Raw genomic sequence first — 21,742 nt, 5'->3', positions numbered from 1 at the left:
GCTTATTTTGCCATTCCAATAATACATTTCAGTAGATATTAAAATCTAGCCTTTTTCTTCTCCCCTTGTATGTTCAGTATAAAAATGATTGGGTTTTCCTTCCTTTTCTTCTCTCCATTAATAGTGTGCTATTTTGAAGGGGGCAGTTCTCTTTTTTGGGTTGGCATAAAAACCTGAAGTAGCTTGGTTTGGGCAGGTAGTTTGACTTGTTCACGGGCATGATCTCGCCTTACCTAATTCTCATTTATAGAATGAGGTACATTCAATAACAAAAGCGCAAGAACTTTCTATTATCCAAATGAGGTCTCAAGTCATTTCCTATCATTCACATATACTTAGGGAGCAGATTAAAAATCAGTCGAGATCCTCAACTCTTATTTTGCTTTGAAAAACACTTAATTAATCTTGTTAAATATCACTTTCATGATCATAATCATAACCTTAAGGGAAAGAGTGCCTTTTCCTTTGGCCCATTTGCTCACGGTAGGCGATCTTCTTCTTAGTGCTGAGTATTTTTCTTTCAGCCTAAATGCTAAAAATTCAGTACACAGTCATTAACAGGGATGACAGCTACAGTAGCATTCTACTTATGAATATTCATGAAGTGAAATCCATAGCATTAATTAAATTAATTTACATACCTGAATACAAGTGAACCATAAGTTACAGGGCTAAGTTTAAAAAAACCTTCTTACTGACCATATATTGTACTTTATTACTATTATTTTAAAATATATTGTACTTAAAAAAAATTCTGTTTAATAAGGGCAGAGACCAAAAGGCATTTAGGTGTTTTGTATTAGTAGAGATGTTCTTAGCTAAGAATTAAAGTGCACTATAATCTTCCAGTTTTCATAGGATTTTGTAGGAATGAAAGGACGGTAAAGAAAATGTATGTCGTTGAACATAGGAGAGACTTTCCATATCAAAATTAGTGGTTACTTGATTCTAATCGGGGATCATAGCCCTTTTATTTTATGAATTTATTTATATATATATATTTTATGAATTTAATTCAGCATTTTTTGTAAGGAATATGGTTGAAAATAATAATCTATGAGAATGAGGCTTATTTTCACAGTTTTGTGATTGAGAAACTCCATTTTGGAAAAAAGTTTTATGTGCATATTAAAAATGTATTTGCTATCCAAGAAACAGACTCTGAACTGGATAGAACAAACTAATGGTTACCAGGGGTGAGGTGGGTGTGGGGATGGGTGAAATAAGTGATAGATTTTAAGGAGGACACTTGCGTTGGGGACCGGGTGATGTATGGAAGTATTGAATCACTATATTGTACTACTGAAACTAATATACTGTGTGTTAACTAACTGGAATTTAAATAAAAACTTTTTAAAAAACCCATATTTGCCTGTGTTGAAAAGGTAGCATAATAGCCACATTGATTTTAAAGTTTTTTAAATTTAAGCTAAAGTGCTATTACTTAAATTTCTTCAAAATATGTGATGTTAAAAACATCTTTGCCTTGAAGATACACATTGTGTTTTCAACTGTTATCTTTGAAACAGAGTATCAGAATTAACTGGTTAGCTTCCCTTTTTTCAAACAATTTTTAAAAAACTCACTGAAGCATAGTCAATGTAATGCATTGAAGTGATAACCAAAAAGATTTTTGGATTAATAAATGAAAATAAAACTTAAAAAAAATCACTTTACTTCATCTATTCTTTTATAATTTCTACTTTTGTATATGTTTAAAAGGCATACTATATGTAATTTAATAAGCATGTGTCACTTAGATTTCTGTAGTACAATGGAACATGTATATGACTTTATAAATGAAATCATATACTGAGATTAGGTGCTTAAAATCTTCCTGGCAGGAGTGTTCGATCCTAAACAGTTGTTGGAGCTGTTCACTTAAAAGAATGATGGAGACTTCTATCCTCCTGATGGTCTCACAATGGAGTTTATTTACAGAAGATTAAAAAACACTGGGTCCCTGAGTGCTGCATTAGGGCACAGGTCTTGAGTGCTTGGTAAAGTACTTTCATCCTTTAGGAGATAGTAAATCTCTAAGCAGTCTAAAATTATTATTATTATAGTGATAAAGAGAACAAAAAGTAATTATCTTTTTGAATGGCCCATTTTTTGCTATTCTATGAATGAATCAAATTAGGCTTATACTCAGGATTTTGTTAAAATATCCTGTTCTAAAAAAAAAATATCCTGTTCTATTATTAGATTTCAAATAAAAATATCAGTTTCTAATAATTGCTTACTTTTGTTACAGCATGTAAATTAAACATAATGGATGGCTGTGTAGTTGCTTGAGCTAATTTAATAGGAAAAATGTATTTCCTGCAAGATCATGATAATGTACTACTCTGTAATTTTCCACCTTTTAATGGTTTCTTCCACAAACTAAATTCAGTTTTATATGTAATAGATGTATACTTTCACCTAATTAGATTATAGTAAATTTAGTATATTTTGATAGTTGAGATTTATAAAATATGTACTGATATTATTTGAAATAATGATATTCTACCAATTTTTTTTTTTTTTTTTTTTTTTTTGCCAAGGGTTTTCCAAGTGTTTCATTTTGACTCTTCATCAAACATTGTTTATTTTCCTTTTTACTCTAGAATTTATTGAACCACAGTACTGGCAAGCATAATGAACTTTTAAAAGATCTCTGCCTATAGAGATAAAAATCAAACGTTAAATATTTAGGTATCAGATGCTTTGGTTAAAAACTGTAAACATGCTTATTGTGGTACAGAATTTACAAAACAAGCAGATAAAACTTTTCTGTAGGCTGCTTCTCAAATTATTTGTAAATATCTGGGTTTGCCATATTTAGCTTGGTTAATTCAGCTTTGAAGAAATTGTACAGATGAAAGCAAGTCAGAGTGGATTGGCTTTTTACCTTCTTTTAGATTTTAGGCATGGATTCCCTCTCCATTAAATTATTCTAATGAGCATATCTAAGCTTTTTATTCTGTGTTTATTTTTAAAAGCTTATTCCAAGTTAATATTTTTCAGGTTTGCTTGGATGATAAACCAAATATTTTATTCTTTCATCTCAAATTGTTTATAGAGTATAACTGCTGTCTTCATAAAGCAAATATTACAGAACAAGACTGGAAGACAAGTATAGATCAATTATTTTAGATCCTCTGTGCTGTGGGATACCTATGAAATAGCACTCTGAGTCACAATAGGGTTTTTTCCCTTTGCATCATTGTCATCACAGATTCTATGTCAGAGCTATAAATATGGGTAGTTTTCAACCTAACTGCACAGCACAATGATTTGAAGCCTTTAAAAAATAGACAAGCTCCAGGCCAGAGATTTATTTATTTATTTATTTATTTATTTTTTAAAGATTTTATTTATTTATTCATGATAGTCACAGAGAGAGAGAGAGAGGCAGAGACACAGGCAGAGGGAGAAGCAGGCTCCATGCACCGGGAGCCCGACGTGGGATTCGGTCCCGGGTCTCCAGGATCGCGCCCTGGGCCAAAGGCAGGCGCCAAACTGCTGCGCCACCCAGGGATCCCTAGTTTTATTTTTTTTTTTTTAAGCCCCTCAGGTGTTTTCTTTGCATAGGTATAACTGGAGAATAGATGGGTCTGGGAGAGGAAATGCTTAGTAACATAGGTCAGAAATACTGTAGTTAATTAGTGATAACTGCAGTGGTGAGCCTGCAAAGCCAGAAATAAGGGGCCAAGGCTCTGAACAGTTGAAATAGTTATTAAAGATTTTCATTTTAGCCCCAAAGAGAAGCACTTGGCTTTGCTTTACATATAATTCTAACAATCTTAGTTATGTGATTTCTCTAGCCCTAATAGATGAGAGGCTGTTGATGAAAGAAGTAATGTCTGTGAGGCATGGGAAGATAGCACAAACAGCTGCATTAGATCTTGATGCAGTAACTGATGGACCTAGGAATGTGATGACTTTCTGTTGTTAGAGAAGGTAGATTATGATCAGTACTCTCTGACTTAGGAATCATGTTGTGGGGTTTTTTTTTTTTTTTGAAGACTTTATTTTAGAGAGAGAGTGCAGTGAGTGAGCAAGCAGGGTGAAGAGGGGCAGAAAGAGAGGGAGAATCTCAAGCAGACTTTCACTGACCATGGAGCCCCACAGGGGGCTCAGTCTCAGGACCCTGAGATCATGACCTGAGCTGAAATCAAGAGTTGGACACTTAACCGATTGAGCCACCCAGGTGCCCCTTGAGGTAGTTTTTGTACATTTTACAAATATTTAAAATTTTTAAGTTGGCTAAAGTAAAGAAAGGGGAAAAAGATTTTATACCTTAAATATTTATTTGCCTAAAAGAGTCACTTCTCTGGAATGATAGTGTATTCCCCAATAGGAGCAGACAAATCAGGTATTAATAGGCTTGTAAAAAAAATGGGAGAGAAAAAAGCAACTGTGTCTATTTGGCTGGATGTGGTTTTTAAATGCTAATCAAGGTATCTATTTTAAAATCTTAAAATAGCTGAATTGTAGCTTTTTAAATTTGCCTTATACTTTTCCTTTTCCTTTTCCTTTTTTTTTTTTTTTACATGTTTTCCTCTCCACAGCAATCTCACGGTTTAGGCAGGCCTATCTGGCTCCAGATTGCCGAGTCTGCTTATAGATTCACTCTGGGCTCAGTTGCTGGAGGTGAGTGACATGGCTTTGTGCTGTTCCAAGCTTGTGTTAATGTAATATCTCACCAGACTGAGACAGATCAGCAAAGGTGCAGTTTATTGTTGCTGTAGGACTTGACTGCAGAGCTTTCCAAAGTGTTCTTTATTTTTACCTGTGATCATAGGACTTGTAGCACAACCATGGCCCCTCTGGCTACAGTCTGTCTTCAGGACAAAACCTTTGTAATAAAGTGAAAGTCTGGATGTGTGCTGCACTCACTTTAATTATCCTGGTTAGAACCATATGAAGAAATGGAATAATACTGTGTTAATGGTGTTGGGGGCAAGGGCAGGTAGGAAATCCAGATTTGGGCTACAAATCCCAGAACCTTTATGAAATAAAATAACCTCCTAAGGTGATTCACCTTTGCATTTCTACTTATGTTTTTTTCCTCTCTCTTTTTACTGCTTGAGGATATCTAGACTTATAGCTGCTATTTGCTAAAAGGAACCTCCCCTCCAGGCTCCTGGGCAAAATTTGAGAGACTTTTTTTTTTTTTTTTTTTTTTTTTTTTGCTTAAATCTCTCTGTAGAAAATGTGTAGAATCTGAAGTTGCTTTGTTGAGTAGAATCTAGGAGGTGTGATTAAAATGCTTATGATTTTTCAAAACAAGCCTGAACCAATGAAACTATTATTTTTTTCTTTTTGATTTCAGTTTTAGAAGTTGCAGAACATGTTTTGGTTTTCAGCAGTGGAAAAATATAACACTAATTCATTTTATAAATTTTTCAATCTCTGAGAAACTCTAAAACCTGGCCTTTTCTTTCTTTTAAAGACCAAATTCTATACAAAGGGATAGGGTCATGTTGAGATGTAGTTCCAATATTATGCTCATAGCTAAGATTAATTTACCAAAATGCTTTAGTAAAGTAAGTTTTAAAATTAAAGCTACTCGTGTGTACATATGTGGTTATTTTAAAGGGGTACAAGGTATAGCATTTAGGCATCAAATGGAAAATATAAAGAAATATATTACATAAAACAGTTTCATGTTGTTACAGAAAATCAAGTCTTGATTATCTGATGTTGGTGATGACTTGAAAATCCACTGCAGTTGTTCTCTGAAGCAGCTGTATTTATGGATCTCAATTGCTAGCCTGTCATCCTTTAGCATGTACGAGAAAAGGAAAAAAATAACACATGGTCTCTTTTTTGTGTTTTATTTTCTAGTCCTTTGAGATGAGATTTGTTGTCCTTAAAGATCCTCCATTTAATTGCGCTCTCCTTTAAGCCTAAAAACTGTTTTATTTGTAGCCGTGGGAGCCACTGCAGTGTATCCTATAGATCTGGTGAAGACCCGCATGCAAAACCAGCGTGGCACTGGCTCTGTTGTTGGGGAGCTGATGTACAAAAACAGCTTTGACTGTTTTAAGAAAGTCTTACGTTATGAGGGCTTCTTTGGACTCTACCGAGGTGAGTAAGCATATCTCAGCTGCTGAAGTTAGTGATTTTATCTCTCCAGCAGCAGATCTTAACTCCGTCATTATGAAAATTAGTTTGTAGCCTGTCCAGTCAGACCTAGAGCTGTTTTTCTCTTTTTATTTTCTTGTTGTTTTGTTTCCCTTTTTACATTCTTGCTGGTAACTAGCAATATTAGTCTACAGACAAAGCCTTAATTTCTTCTTCCTGATATTTATATTTCATGGAATCCAAATCCTGCATTTGTTCCAACATGGGCTTGTGGTCACTCTGCTCTTACAAACTTAGGCACTGGTGTGCAGGTTAAATAAAAGATGGCAGCTAAGAAATAGATGGTTTTCTCAAAGAGTTAGGGAAGAGAGATGAACCTCTTCTCTGTGAAATTGAAGTCAGGCTGTTACTGGAAGGTAAGTTTACCCTCTATGTACTTGTTTTAATTGAAAGAGGTATCAGATGTGTTTGTCTCTTCCAAGAAGACCATTCATAAGTCTTTTTTTCCAGTGAGTCATCTGAAGTTAAAAAAAAAAAAAAAGTGAATAAAAGAAAATCTTTGGCTCCAAATCTCATTCTCTCTCCTTTCCTCCCCTTAGCTCAGAGGCACTGAGTAAAAGCAGAGAGATTTTCTTTTGCAGGGAATGTTGCCACCAAGTTGAGGCTGAGCACAGTGCTGTCAGCATCAGAGGCAACAACCCCTTGTAGAATTCTCCCCACCCCCATCGGCTTTGTAGGAACTTGTTCTCTTTGGAGAGGGAATGACTTTCATGTATATGTTTTCACATTAGAATTTAGGGTTTCCTTTGGGAGGGAGATTAATTTTTTAATCCCTTTGGGCGCCACTTGGAATTCTTTGAAAATATTCTCTACAAGCTCAAGTCCAGATCGTTTATGTAATTTACCATACTTATTTGTTTGCACACAAAATCTCATTAATCCCTAGCTCACTCTGAGCTCTGTTGAACTGTTTGGCTTAGAACCTCTTCCTTGGAAAGAAAGATTGGACCTGTGCAAAGTGTCTGCTCATAGACAGGAGGAAAAAAATACATCTGGTTAGCATTATTTGCAGATACTCAAGTGAAAAATGTATCTGTGATATATTTAGAGGAACGGGTCATGAGGATGTTCATTTTTGGCATTATATAGAGTAAGAGTGGTTCTGAAATCAAACTAGGCTCAAATAGCCTGCTCTTAAGAATGAATGTAATTAATTTTACTCAAATATTCAAAACTCTAGTCTCTAAATTCTAGTGGAAAAAAGTGTGTGTTGTCCAGGATGCAGATCTGTGCATGGAAATGCTTATTTTAAGCTGTATTAAATCCTGCATATCTAGATTTTATTTAACGAAGAATTTAAGGAGGGTTGAGTGGTACTAAGGTTGTTGTTGTTTTTCCTTTGTCATCTTCAGTCTTTCCTTGTTAAATAATAACCTTTCTTCCTCCTTGGTATACTTGTTAGAGAATGTTCTCTATTAGAAAGTAACCTAGAAAAAAAAAAAGAAAGTAACCTAGATATATACTGCACACTTTAGCCTTCTCAATGGATGGATGCTTACTGAAAATTTCATTTTGGAGAGATATCATATTAGTTAAATGGGTCTGATATGGCAAGTTTGGAGGTGGGGAGAGGTGGAGGGATTGTTAGCTTTATTCAGGATATGAGCTGATAAAATCAGTTCTTTAAATGAGAGACTCTTGTATTAGGGAGAAGATTGTAGGAGTCCTGTATGTGAACACTATGATTATTGAGATTGTCATATATTGCTTAGAACTGGTCCATTATTCTGTCAGATGATTGACAAAATTGTTGACAGATTAGCTTAAATTTCTTTGCAGGCAATAGTGATAAAATGACATAAATCAGTACTTTATTAAAATTCCATGAGCCTTATTGAGGCAAGTTGTAAAACAAATATACATGCTGACATGGTTGTATGGAAGTTAGATTAAAAGTAATAGGTCCTCATAATCACGAAGGTTAGAAAGTTAAGACTGCCATCTGCTGATTTATTCTTTTAAATCAGTCTGCTGCCCGTTAAAGGTGTGTGCAGATTTGTGTTTGTCATTGATAATTCCGTTTGACTGACAGTAGCCTGTATGTATGATTACTTCTGGCTCTCAACTCATAGAAAATCACTCAGCAGTATCCTCAAAGTAGGCTTAAGATCAGCAGTGAGTGTGCAAACACATATATAACTCCCCCATGGCTGAGTGATTTAAAGGGTATAGAATGTTTATTGTTAGCATCTTTAAAAAATGTATGCAAAAAATGTACGCCAGCAATTTGGATAATCTGTGTGCTTTAGAAAGCTGAGCCTTATGAATATCTACAGATGTTGAATTGTTTGTATATTTTTTCTTTTCCAGTTTGCAGCCAGCCTGGGAAATTTAACTTTCTGAGAATAATGATTTCCTTTGTTTTAAGAAGATTCTTTTGAAAAGTCTTAAGTTTGACATATATTAGTAAATAAGAATGCGGGAGGCATATGTTTTTGCTTGTCGAAGATATCCATTAACTGATACTTAAAACTGCATTTTTCTTTGCAGTTTTGGCTTCCTTTAAGATAAATGAGTACTGAATTCTGGTTTTCTCTGAAGAGAAAATTATGGAAGTTGATATTCTGTAATAACCAAGCCACCATATGCTATTGCATAGGTAATAGCATCATTTGTGGCAAAATCTGGGTCTGTTCAACAGCATGCCTTGCAAAGGTTTTCCAAACATACAACATGGGCTTCTCTAAAATGTTTTTGTACCTTTGTATGTTGTTGGTTGTAAAGGGAGGGAATTTGATTACATTGTTATTGGCAGTGTTTGGGAGTAGAGAAGATCATGGGCTCCATTCCTTTCTCAGGTACTTCTTGGGAGATGTTAGATAACTAGGCTTTAAAGGAAGCATGCTTTTTTTTTTTTTTTTTTTTTTTTTAAAGATTTTATTTATCTATTCACGAGAGAGAGAGAGGCAGAGACACAGGCAGAGACACAGGCAGAGGGAGAAGCAGGCCCCATGCAGGTAGCCTGATGTGGGACTCGATCCCCAGTCTCCAGGATCAGGCCCTGGACTGAAGGCGGCACTAAACCACTGAGCCACCCGGGCTGCCCCAAAAGGAAGCATGCTTAAGAGAGAATCTATAGTCTCAAGAAAGCATATTATGTTTGACATAAATAATTATTACATACATGTACAGAGTACATGTATTTTTCCATTTTTCCATATTTTAATGAAAACTCTAAAATGTTTGCTAGGCAAATAATGCAGGGGAAATCTTTACAAAAAAAAAAAAAAAAGAAATCTTTACTTTTCAGGTTTGTGTATTCACATCTAGTATGTTCATATTGCTAATGCTTCTCTCTGTTAACCTAGGTCTGATACCACAACTGATAGGGGTTGCTCCAGAAAAGGCCATTAAACTGACTGTAAGTTTCTTTTTCATTGAATTTATGTCATTTTGTTTAGATTATCATTAAGCCAAAAATTAATGATGATGCTGCTGAGACTGGCACACTATCACGATGTTTGTAAAGCTTTCAACAAACATATAAGCATTTGATAATTTTTAATTTTATCATGAGATTGATATTTTGATGACTTGGAAAACCAAAAACATACCAGTAAAGGAAGTGGTTGAGGATTCTGGTTAACTGATGTTGTCTTTCTGATTAGGTTAATGATTTTGTCCGGGACAAATTTACCAGAAGAGATGGCTCCATTCCACTTTTAGCAGAAATCCTTGCTGGAGGTTGTGTAAGTATTAATACTGGGCATTTCTCATGGCAAGTATGTTCCTTTAATCTTTTTTGCACATTAGATATAATATCTGAGTGACATTCTTTCTGAACTCAAGGATTTCTAAGATTTTCTCAGTGATTGTAAAGAATGCTTTTTAATATCATTGCACGATCTAATTGGTTTTGAGTGAAGAAATGAGGTAGTATTTTTATCAGCTCTGACTCTTAGAAGCTCCTGACATTACCTTCCACACTTTTTAAAGTTCTAATTCTGATTCTTAAATATCACAGAAAATAAGAGTAGTGGATAAAGTTCCCATACATTTACATTGTCTGGAACTTTAAGTGTGAGATGACTGATTAATCGGGCTCTTAGATTTTAGGTATAGGACTGAGTAAACCATTGTGGTATGATTATAATTTTCCTTCTTTAGGGACCAGAGGTTATAGCAAATATCCATAATTATGTTAAGGCTATCAAATTCTGAATGCAGAGATTCAGATTATATTTACTTAGAGCACAAAGGTTTCTCTCTTTAAAGTGTGAGCATGACATTGGATTTGGACCAATTCTCAAATCTAAGTTTGTAGCTCAACTAATTTTATTTGTGGTGTTCATTTCAAATTTGTTACTACATAATTGTTTAAGACTTATTTAGTCCATTTTGTCCCTGAAACCCTTAATAATTTCCAGTTGAACTGGCTGACAGTCCTGGCTAAACCCTCCTCAGTTGCTTGTGGAACTTGAGGTGATGAGGTCAATGACCTTTGCAGCTTTTAATTCAGCAAAGATGCCCCAAGGGTCAGAGAGAGAGCGGCTGCACTGGATTCTTTTTGATGAGATTTGTCAGCCTGGTACATACCTGGGTCCTCACCTTTGTGCAACCTTTGTGCAAAGTTCCTATTGAAAAGGTGACTTGGGCTGTGTGTGTGTGTGTGTGTGTGTGCATGCGTGTGCAAGTGTGTATGTATGTATATATGTGCATTTGTGTGTATGTTTGCACACATGTCCATCCAAGTGCATTTTCAGGAAGAAAACTCACCTCTTTGGCTGACTTTCTTTTTTTATGAAGGACAAATAATGAACATAAAAATAAGACCTTTGTTTAATCAGATCACGAAAAATGTAGTTTCTCCTCTTCCTTTACCACAATGAGAAGCTGTAATTGCTTCTCTTCAAATGAGCGAATGTTTGCGAATCCTAAGTATTTTTTCTCAGTGGTTTTAGTTTTAGTTTCGTTAAGAAGTTTCTCAGTTCAGTTTTGCCACTGCTCATGCACACGTTTGCCAGAAATCTCCTAAGTCATGCTCTTTCTGTTCCATGTAGCTCATTATTTCTGTTTCCCTTTGTTATACCCAGAGGTTTTTGCCCATGAAACTGACCTGTTCCCATGTCTGACATGTGACCTAAGTGGTTAAACCGTAATCAGATATTTGGTTCCTTTGTTTTTCCTACTGTGGACCCTGTTTCTAGGTTTGAACTTTGGGAATTTCTGTTGAAGTCTAGGGTGCCTGGAGGGTCATGCTGACATTCTAAATCTCTTCTTTAATCATGACTCATTTCTGAGAACTGTGATGGATTGTCTAGTTGGAAATCAACAGCATGAAAAAAAGACAAGTTGGGCTCGAGGCAGAATGATGAGGTAGTCTGCAGTTCTTCACCTCAAACATTTTATGCTTCCTTCTTTTTTCCTAAATCTCTCCATTCAGGGAGGAAAGAAAATGTGTAATTATTGAGTTTGTACTGATGAATTCAGTCACACTATAGTGTAAATGATTGTTAAAGCATAATCTGGGGGATCCCTGGGTGGCTCAGCGGTTTAGCGCCTGCCTTTGGCCCAGGGCACGATCCTGGAATCCTGGGATCAAGTCCTGCGTCGGGCTCCCGGCATGGAGCCTGCTTATTCCTCTGCCTGTGTCACTGCCTCTCTCTCTCTCTCTCTATCATAAGTAAATAAATCTTAAAAAAAAATAAAAATAAAGCATAATCTACCACTTCTCCCAATGTCTGTGTATTGCAACAGATAATAAAGCCTTAAACAAAATGAATAAGTCTCTGTTTAAAGAATATTGGGCATTGTGAAATATAGGAATGCTCTCTTTACCGAATGAAACCTGGTAAGCAGCTACCACCAGATAGACACTAGGAAGAGTGGCTGACTGTGAGCCTGATCATGAGAACCCTCACCATCCTGGGTAGTGGTGGTGATATGATGTTCAGGGGCCCTGTGGATGTTTGGCTAAATGCGGTCTATATCACCAGCTGAGAACAGTGCTGTTTTTCCAAAAATCACTCAATTTGAAAGATGTACCTTGTGTTAACCTGTTGCAAAATGTGTTAACGTAATGCAGATTAATTCAGAAGAAATGGCTTAAACTGAGTAGTCAGTATTGGTATAGATTTTACCTCAGCAGAAGGATCATCTAGGACCTGAGCTCTGAGTTCCCTATGTATAGGAGAGAAGTTCTGCTATGAAAATGCTGTCCTAAAAAAAAAAAAAAAAGAAAATGCTGTCCTTTAGGGAAAAAATGGTGTTCATTGACTAGATAATGAATTGACCAAGAAACAAAAATATCCAATCCTTAGATCTTATTTTTGTTATGGTTTTAAGAGTTTTATTTAGAGTCCCTTATCAGACATGTGATTTCTAATGTTTTTCACTTTGTGTCCTTTGAAGAATTGGATTTAGATTTTAATGAAGTCCAATTTAATCATATTTTGTTGCTTGTGCTTTGGTGTCATATCTAAGAAATTATTGCCAAATCCAAGATCATGTAGATTAATACCTCTGTTTTCTTCTAAGAGTTTTATAGTTTTAGCTCTTATATTTAGGTCTTCAATCTTTCACACAAATTATTAATCTTAATATTTTAGGGCCTTCTGCCTTGAGCATAGAGATTACCAAATGACAGTTTTATTTTTCATTGTCAACATTTTGGTGTATGTCCTTTTTTTTTTTTTTTAAAGATTTTATTTATTAGAGAGGGAGTAGAGAGCACAATTGAGGAGGGGAGTAGAGAGATGTAGCTGGAAGGAAAGAAGCAGGCTCCTTGCTGAGAAGGGAGCCCTACATGGGACTCAATTCCAGGACCCCGAGATCATGACCTGAACTGAAGGCAGACACTTAACCGACCGAGCTACTCAGGTGTCCTGTTATATTTCCTTCTAATGTTCTTATACACATGTATACATGCTCATGTACATGTGTCTGTACACACATACGCACACATTCTTTTTTAAATCAGATGGAAAATTTTTTGACTGATTTCCTGATTAGAGATGCAAGCTGCTCTCACTTTTTAAAGGCAGCAGAATATCTCACTGTAGAAATAGAATTTAACCTTTGGGGATATAGAAGTATATACTTCTAGAAGTATAAACAATGTGCATTTTCAAACTTTAAGTCTTCAGTGTGAACATTAACCAACTTTCTGTGTAGCAAAGCCTTCTCAGAAAAGACTTAGTAGTTCAGAATTTATGATAATATAGATGTGCTAGTATAAATTTTGTTGTAGTATCTATAAATCAACCTTTAGGTATAACAGTTGCTTGACCCTTCTTTAGGTAGTGTTGAGGCAAGAGTGTATTTGTATATACAGTTATTCATGAATATATATTATGGATGTTGTATGTGTAGCATATATATAACAGTTGGTTTCAAATAATTTTTTCCCATTGTTCTTATAGATAAGCTATTCTTATCAGGCCATATGTTATTATTTTTCTATTAGGAAGTTTATGTATATGTATAAATACATACATATCTGTGTACACATGCATATTACATGTCCATATCAGACATAAATATAATTCAGTGCTTAATTATGATATCTGTTGTGAGCAAGAATAATACTTTAATGTCAACTTAGAATTTTCAAAATACTTTAAAATGCACCTTGTCGCTTCTTGTGAAATAGGTACATAAGGAACAGAAGCTCAGAAAGGTTAGCTCTCACCCCAAATCACACAGCTAATATATTCTGGTTTCATGTGAGCCCCAAGTATTTTGATTTTAAGATCAACTCCTTTTATTTGATCATGTTCTCTTGGAGATTCAAATCCAGGCCTTCTTCACATGTCAAAATAAATCTAAATGAGCCCGTTCAACTTTGTAGAGGCTTTTCATCCTTTTTTAAGAATCTTTATTATATATATAAAATAAAAATTTAGCATATATTTGAATGTATATACATATATATGATCACTTATTTAGGTATAATTAACATACCAAAAAATTAGCATATTTTAGATGTCAGCTCAATTATTTTTAACAGTTGTATAACCCATGAAATCACCACTCAAGGTGTAAGATATGGAACATTTCACCCCAGAAAATTCATTCATACCTCTTTCCAATCAATCACTTTTCTGTTCCTCTAGGTAACCACTATTCTGATATTAATCCTGTTTCTTCTTGGATTTTATATAAATGAAATCATACAAAATGCATCGTTTCATGGCTGGCCTCTTTTGCTTAAAAGAGTTTTTAAGAGTCATCCTTGTCATTTTGTGTTTATCAGTAGTTTATTTTTTGTTATTGTTTTTTTAAAGATTTTATTTATTTATTCATGAGAGACACAGAGAGAGGCAGAGACATAGACAGAGGGAGAAGCAGGCTCCCTGTGGGGAGCCTGATGCAGGATTCGATCCCAGGACCCTGAGCCAAACACAGATGCTCAACAACTGAGCCATCCGGGTGCCCCGGTTTTTTGTTTTTATTTTTACTATTATTCCACTGCATGAATTGACCACAGTTTGCTTATTTGTTCTTCTGTTGATGGGCATTTGGGTTTCCAGTTTGTGTCTGTTATAAATAAGGCTACTATAAGAGCACCAGAATCGCTTAGTCAGTTGAGTGTCTGATTCCCGATTTCTGCTTAGGTCATGATCTCAGGATCATGAGATGGAGCTCCATATGGGACTGAGTATGGAGCCTGCTTGGGATTCTGATTCTCTCCCTTCCTCTCTTTCTGTCCCCCAATGCTTCCTCCCACCCACTTGCACACATGTGCTCTCTCTCTCAAAAAAACCCAAGGCTATATAGTCAATTTCAAGTTAACTTTTATATATAATGCAAGGTATGGGCTAGTGCGCAATAGTTTCATTATCACTTCTTGAAAAACTTTTATTAAAAATCAGTTGAACATGAATCTTTTTTCTGTTCTGTCCCACTGATCTACTTGTCTTTCTGCCAATTCCACAGTCTTGATTGCTATAGCTTTGTAGTATATCTTGAAATCAAATGGTATAAGTCCTCCAACTTTGTTCTTGCTGTTCTTTTTTATTTTTTTTTAAATTAAAAAAATTTTTTAAAGTGGGATTTTTTAAAAGATTTTATTTATTCATGAGAATACACAGGAAAGAGAGAGAGAGAGAGAGAGAGAGATTGAGAGAGAGGCAGAGACACAGGCAGAGGGAGAAGCAGGCACCATGCAGGGAGCCTGACGTGGGACTCGATCCGGGGTCTCCAAGATCAGGCCCTGGGCTGCAGGTGGCATAAATCACTGCACCCCCGGGGCTACCCTGTTCTTGCTTTTCAAAATTATTTTGACTATTGTCACTTTGCTCTTCCTTATAAATTTTAGCATCAGCTTTTCCATTTCTTAAAAAAAAAAACAAAAAACAAACAAAAAAAAAAACACCTGCTAAAATGTTGGGATTATGAAAAAAAAAAAATTCCTGTACAAATCTGTCAACCTTTTTGATGGGTGAATATCTAAGTAAAATAAACTACAGATATGTTCAATGTAATGCTTTTAAAGATTTATTTATTTACTAGAGAGAGAGTGCGTGCATACGCACATGCATACTTGAGGGGAGTAGGGGCAGAGGGAGAGGAGAGGAAAAATCTAAGCAGATACTGTGCTGATTGGGAGCCAGGTGGAGCTGGATCCTAAGACCCTGAGATCATGACCACAACTGAAACCAAGAGTCTGATGCTTAACCGAGCCGCCCAGGCACTCCAGATACGTTCTTTGAAGTGGATGGACCATCTGACAGTCTCATTAGCAGTGTTTGTCTTTCTTACTCCACACCCTGACACACATTTGATGGTCTTGGTCTTTGTTATTTTAGTCATTCAAGTTCGTGTGAAAGGATATCTTACTGTGGTTTTAATTTGCATTTCCTTGATGCTTAAAGACATTAATCATCCTTTCATGTGTTTATTGGCTATTTGTATATCTTTTTTTCTAAAGTATCTGTTTAAGTTTTCTGCCTATTTTCATTATGTTATTTATGTATTTTATTATTGACTTGTAGGAATTCTTTATCCATGATGGATGTAATCCCTTGTCAGAAATATGTATTATGAATATTTTTCCCAGTCTATGACTCACCTATTATCTTAACGTGTCTGTGTGTTTTTTTTATTGAGTTATAATTGCCATATAGCATTAGTTTGAGGTGTACAACACAATTCAGTATTTGTATAAGCTGGGAAGTGTTTACCACAATAAGTATAGTCCCCCCCACCATAAAAAGTTACATAGTATGCATTATGTTGTTGACTATAGTTACCATGCTGTATATTTTACATCTTTATGACTTACTTATTTTATGACTGGAAGTTTCTTTGTCTTAACCCCCCATCTCCTATTTTACCTGCTCCTCTAATCTTCCTCCCTTTTGCTAACCACCAATCTGTTCTCTGCACCTGTGAGTTTTGTTAATTTATTTTGTTTTAGATTTCACAGATAGATGAAATCCTACATTTTTTGTCTTTCACTGCTTTATTTCACTTAGCATAATACCCTCAAAGTCCATCTGTGTTGCTTTTTCTGGCTGAGAAGTATTCCATTGCATACATACACCTAAACTTTATCTATTCATCCATTGATGGACACCTTGGTTGTTTCTATGCTTTTACTATTGTGAATAATGCTGCAATAAACATAGGGATGCTAATATCTTTTCAAATTAGTGTTTTCTTTTTCTTTGGATGAATACCCAGAAGTAATATTGCTGTATCATATAGTATCATATCATATAGTATCATATCATATAGTAGCTCTATTTTTAGGTTTTTGAGGAAGCTCCATATTGTTTTCTGTAGTGGCTATACCAGTTACATTCCCATCAGCAGTGTACAAGTTTTCCCTATTCTGTATGTCCTCACCAACACTTATTATTTCTTATCTTTTTGATAGTAGTCATTCTGACAGGTGTGAGATGATAGCTCATTGTGGCTTTAATTTACATTTCTCTGGTGATTAATAATGTTGAGCATCTTTTCATGTGCATATTGGCCACCTGTATATCTTTTCTGGAAAAATGCTATTCAGATGCTCTACCCATTTTTTAATTGGATTATTGTTGTTGCTGCTGTTGAGTTGTTAGAGTTCTTTATGTAGTTTGGATATTAACCCCTTATCAGCTATATGATTTGCAAGTTTCTTCTCCCATTCAAGTAGGTTTCATTTTGTTGATGGTTTCCTTTGCTGTGTAAATGCTCTTTTCTTTTCTTTTTTTTTTCTTTTTTTTTTAATTTATTTTTTATTGGTGTTCAATTTACTAACATACAGAATAACCCCCAGCGCCCGTCACCCATTCACTCCCACCCCCCGCCCTCCTCCCCTTCTACCACCCCTAGTTCATTTCCCAGAGTTAGCAGTCTTTACGTTCTGTCTCCCTTTCTGATATTTCCCACACATTTCTTCCCCCTTCCCTTATATTCCCTTTTACTATTATTTATATTCCCCAAATGAATGAGAACATATAATGTTTGTCCTTCTCCGACTGGCTTACTTCACTCAGCATAATACCCTCCAGTTCCATCCACGTTGAAGCAAATGGTGGGTATTTGTCATTTCTAATAGCTGAGTAATATTCCATTGTATACATAAACCACATCTTCTTTATCCATTCATCTTTCGTTGGACACTGAGGCTCCTTCCACAGTTTGGCTATCGTGGCCATTGCTGCTATAAACATCGGGGTGCAGGTGTCCCGGCGTTTCATTGCATTTGTCTCTTTGGGGTAAATCCCCAACAGTGCAATTGCTGGGTCGTAGGGCAGGTCTATTTTTAACTGTTTGAGGAACCTCCACACAGTTTTCCAGAGTGGCTGCACCAGTTCACATTCCCACCAACAGTGTATGAGGGTTCCCTTTTCTCCGCATCCTCTCCAACATTGGTTGTTTCCTGTCTTGTTAATTTTCCCCATTCTCACTGGTGTGAGGTGGTATCTCATTGTGGTTTTGATTTGTATTTCCCTGATGGCAAGTGATGCAGAGCATTTTCTCATGTGCATGTTGGCCATGTCTATGTCTTCCTCTGTGAGATTTCTGTTCATATCTTTTGCCCATTTCATGATTGGATTGTTTGTTTCTTTGGTGTTGAGTTTGATAAGTTCTTTATAGATCTTGGAAACTAGCCCTTTATCTGATATGTCATTTGCAAATATCTTCTCCCATTCTGTAGGTTGTCTTTTAGTTTTGTTGACTGTATCCTTTGCTGTGCAAAAGCTTCTTATCTTGATGAAGTCCCAATAGTTCATTTTTGCTTTTGTTTCTTTTGCCTTCGTGGATGTATCTTGCAAGAAGTTACTATGGCCGAGTTCAAAAAGGGTGTTGCCTGTGTTCTTCTCTAGGATTTTGATGGAATCTTGTCTCACATTTAGATCTTTCATCCATTTTGAGTTTATCTTTGTGTATGGTGCAAGAGAGTGGTCTAGTTTCATTCTTCTGCATGTGGATGTCCAATTTTCCCAGCACCATTTATTGAAGAGACTGTCTTTCTTCCAATGGATAGTCTTTCCTCCTTTATCGAATATTAGTTGCCCATAAAGTTCAGGGTCCACTTCTGGATTCTCTATTCTGTTCCACTGATCTATGTGTCTGTTTTTGTGCCAGTACCACACTGTCTTGATGACCACAGCTTTGTAGTACAACCTGAAATCTGGCATTGTGATGCCCCCAGATATGGTTTTCTTTTTTAAAATTCCCCTGGCTATTCGGGGTCTTTTCTGATTCCACACAAATCTTAAAATAATTTGTTCTAACTCTCTGAAGAAAGTCCATGGTATTTTGATAGGGATTGCATTAAACGTGTATATTGCCCTGGGTAACATTGACATTTTCACAATATTAATTCTGCCAATCCATGAGCATGGAATATTTTTCCATCTCTTTGTGTCTTCCTCAATTTCTTTCAGAAGTGTTCTATAGTTTTGAGGGTATAGATCCTTTACATCTTTGGTTAGGTTTATTCCTAGGTATCTTATGCTTTTGGGTGCAATTGTAAATGGGATTGACTCCTTAATTTCTCTTTCTTCAGTCTCATTGTTAGTGTATAGAAATGCCACTGACTTCTGGGCATTGATTTTGTATCCTGCCACGCTACCGAATTGCTGTATGAGTTCTAGCAATCTTGGGGTGGAGACTTTTGGGTTTTCTATGTAGAGTATCATGTCATCGGCGAAGAGGGAGAGTTTGACTTCTTCTTTGCCAATTTGAATGCCTTTAATGTCTTTTTGTTGTCTGATTGCTGAGGCTAGGACTTCCAGTACTATGTTGAACAGCAGTGGTGAGAGTGGACATCCCTGTCTTGTTCCTGATCTTAGGGGAAAGGCTCCCAGTGCTTCCCCATTGAGAATGATATTTGCTGTGGGCTTTTCATAGATGGCTTTTAAGATGTCGAGGAATGTTCCCTCTATCCCTACACTCTGAAGAGTTTTGATCAGGAATGGATGCTGTATTTTGTCAAATGCTTTCTCTGCATCCAATGAGAGGATCATATGGTTCTTGGTTTTTCTCTTGCTGATATGATGAATCACATTGATTGTTTTACGGGTGTTGAACCAGCCTTGTGTCCCAGGGATAAATCCTACTTGGTCATGGTGAATAATTTTTTTAATGTACTGTTGGATCCTATTGGCCAGTATCTTGTTGAGAATTTTTGCATCCATGTTCATCAGGGATATTGGTCTGTAATTCTCCTTTTTGGTGGGGTCTTTGTCTGGTTTTGGAATTAAGGTGATGCTGGCCTCATAGAACGAATTTGGAAGTACTCCATCTCTTTCTATCTTTCCAAACAGCTTTAGGAGAATAGGTATGGTTTCTTCTTTAAACGTTTGATAAAATTCCCCTGGGAAGCCATCTGGCCCTGGACTCTTGTGTCTTGGGAGGTTTTTGATGACTGCTTCAATTTCCTCCCTGGTTATTGGCCTGTTCAGGTTTTCTATTTCTTCCTGTTCCAGTTTTGGTAGTTTGTGGCTTTCCAGGAATGCGTCCATTTCTTCTAGATTGCCTAATTTATTGGCGTATAGCTGTTCATAATATGTTTTTAAAATCGTTTGTATTAATGCTCTTCAGTTTGATGTAGTCCCCCCCCCCCACACCTTTTTTTTCTTTTTCTTTTGTTTTCTTTCTTTCTTTTTTTTTTTTTTTTTTTGCTTTTGTTGCCTTTGACTTTGGAGTCAGATCCAAAAAGTATTGCCAAGAGCAATTTCAAGGAGCTTGCCACTTATGATTTCTTCTAGGAGTTTTATAGTTTCTGCTCTTATATTCAAGTATTTAACACATTTTTAGTTAATTTTTACGTTTGGAGTAAGATAGTGGTGCAGTTTCATTCTTTTGTATGTGGCTGTGCATTTTCCCAACACCGTTTATTGAGGAGACTCTCCTTTCCCCATTGTATAATTCTTCTTTTCTTCTAAAGTAATTGAACATATATGCATGAGTTTATTTCTAGACTCTTTTTGTTCCACAGATTTATGTGTTCTTATGCCCAAACCACACTGCTTTGATTACTATCATTTTTGAATATAGTTTGAAATCAGGGAGTGTGATGTCTCCAGCTTTGTTCTTCATTGTCAGAGTTGCTTTGACTACTCAAGATCATTTGTGGTTTCATATAAATTTTAGGGTTGTTTGCTCTATTTCTATGAAAATACCATGGGATTTTGGTAGAGATTGCACTAGAATCTATAGATTGCTTTGGGTAATACAGACGTTTTAGCAATATTAATTCTTCCAGTCCATGAGCACAGAATATCCTTCCTTCTTCCATTTCTTTTATCAATGTAGTTTTTCATGTACAGGTCTTTTACCTCCTTGGTTAAATTTATTCCTAGGTATTTTAATCATTTTGATGCAATTGTAAGTGGAATTGTTTTCTTAATTTCTCTTTCTGATAGTTCATTGTGAGTGTATAAAAATATAACAGGCTTTTGTATATTGATTTTGTATCCTGAAACTTTATTTTATTTGTTTAATCAGTTTTTGTGTGGTCTTTCAGATTTGATATATAAACTCATGTCCTTTGCAAATAATGAATTTTATTCTCTTCTTTCCAATTTGGGTGCCTTTTGTTTCTTTTCCTTGCCAAATTTCTCTGGCTAAAATTTTGAATTCTATGTTGAATAAAAGTGGTGAAAGAAAGCATCCTTCTCTTGTTCCTGATCTTAGAGGAAATGCTTTCAGTTTTTCACCATTGAGTGTGACTTTTTTTTTTTTTTGAGTGTGATCTTAGTTATGAAGGTTGTCATAAATGGATGCTGAATTTTGCCATATGCTTTTTCTGTATCTATTAAGATGATCATGTGATTTTTAGGTTTCATTTTGTTGATGTGGTGTATCACACTGATTTGCAGGTGTTAAGCCATCCTTATATCCATGGAATAAATCCCACTTGATCGTGGTGTATGATTTTCTTAATGTATTTTTTAATTTGGCGTGTGTATATTTATATATATAAATATATATATATATTTAGTTCTTAAATTTCCTTTTTTTTGTATATTTTATTGGAGCTTCGATTTGCCAACATATAGCATAACACCCAGTGCTCATCCCATCAAGTGCCCCCCTCAATGCCTGTCACCCAGTTTACTGATATTTTTTAAGGGTTTTTGCGTCTGTGTTCCTCAGGGATTTAGGTCTGTCATTTTCTTTTTTGTGGTGCTCTTGTTTAGTGTTTGGTATCAGGGTAATG

At 35.7% G+C, this 21,742-nt stretch overlaps 1 protein-coding gene across 4 annotated transcripts in view; it reads left to right on the top strand.

Annotated features, from left to right (window-relative positions):
• Positions 1–21,742, top strand: part of SLC25A12 (solute carrier family 25 member 12) — a 207,090-nt gene that overhangs the window by 167,089 nt on the left and 18,259 nt on the right. For all 4 annotated transcript variants that reach the window (XM_038584841.1, XM_038584840.1, XM_038584842.1 and 1 more), the window contains 4 exons: positions 4,557–4,638; positions 5,920–6,078; positions 9,444–9,496; positions 9,744–9,824. In XM_038584841.1, the coding sequence (XP_038440769.1) occupies positions 4,557–4,638; positions 5,920–6,078; positions 9,444–9,496; positions 9,744–9,824 (375 nt within the window). The remainder of the gene's footprint in view (positions 1–4,556; positions 4,639–5,919; positions 6,079–9,443; positions 9,497–9,743; positions 9,825–21,742) is intronic.

The sequence above is a fragment of the Canis lupus genome, chromosome 36 (assembly GCF_011100685.1).
Source record: "Canis lupus familiaris isolate Mischka breed German Shepherd chromosome 36, alternate assembly UU_Cfam_GSD_1.0, whole genome shotgun sequence".
Taxonomy (NCBI): Eukaryota; Metazoa; Chordata; class Mammalia; order Carnivora; family Canidae; genus Canis; species Canis lupus.
This window is presented reverse-complemented; position numbering and strand designations above follow the sequence as displayed.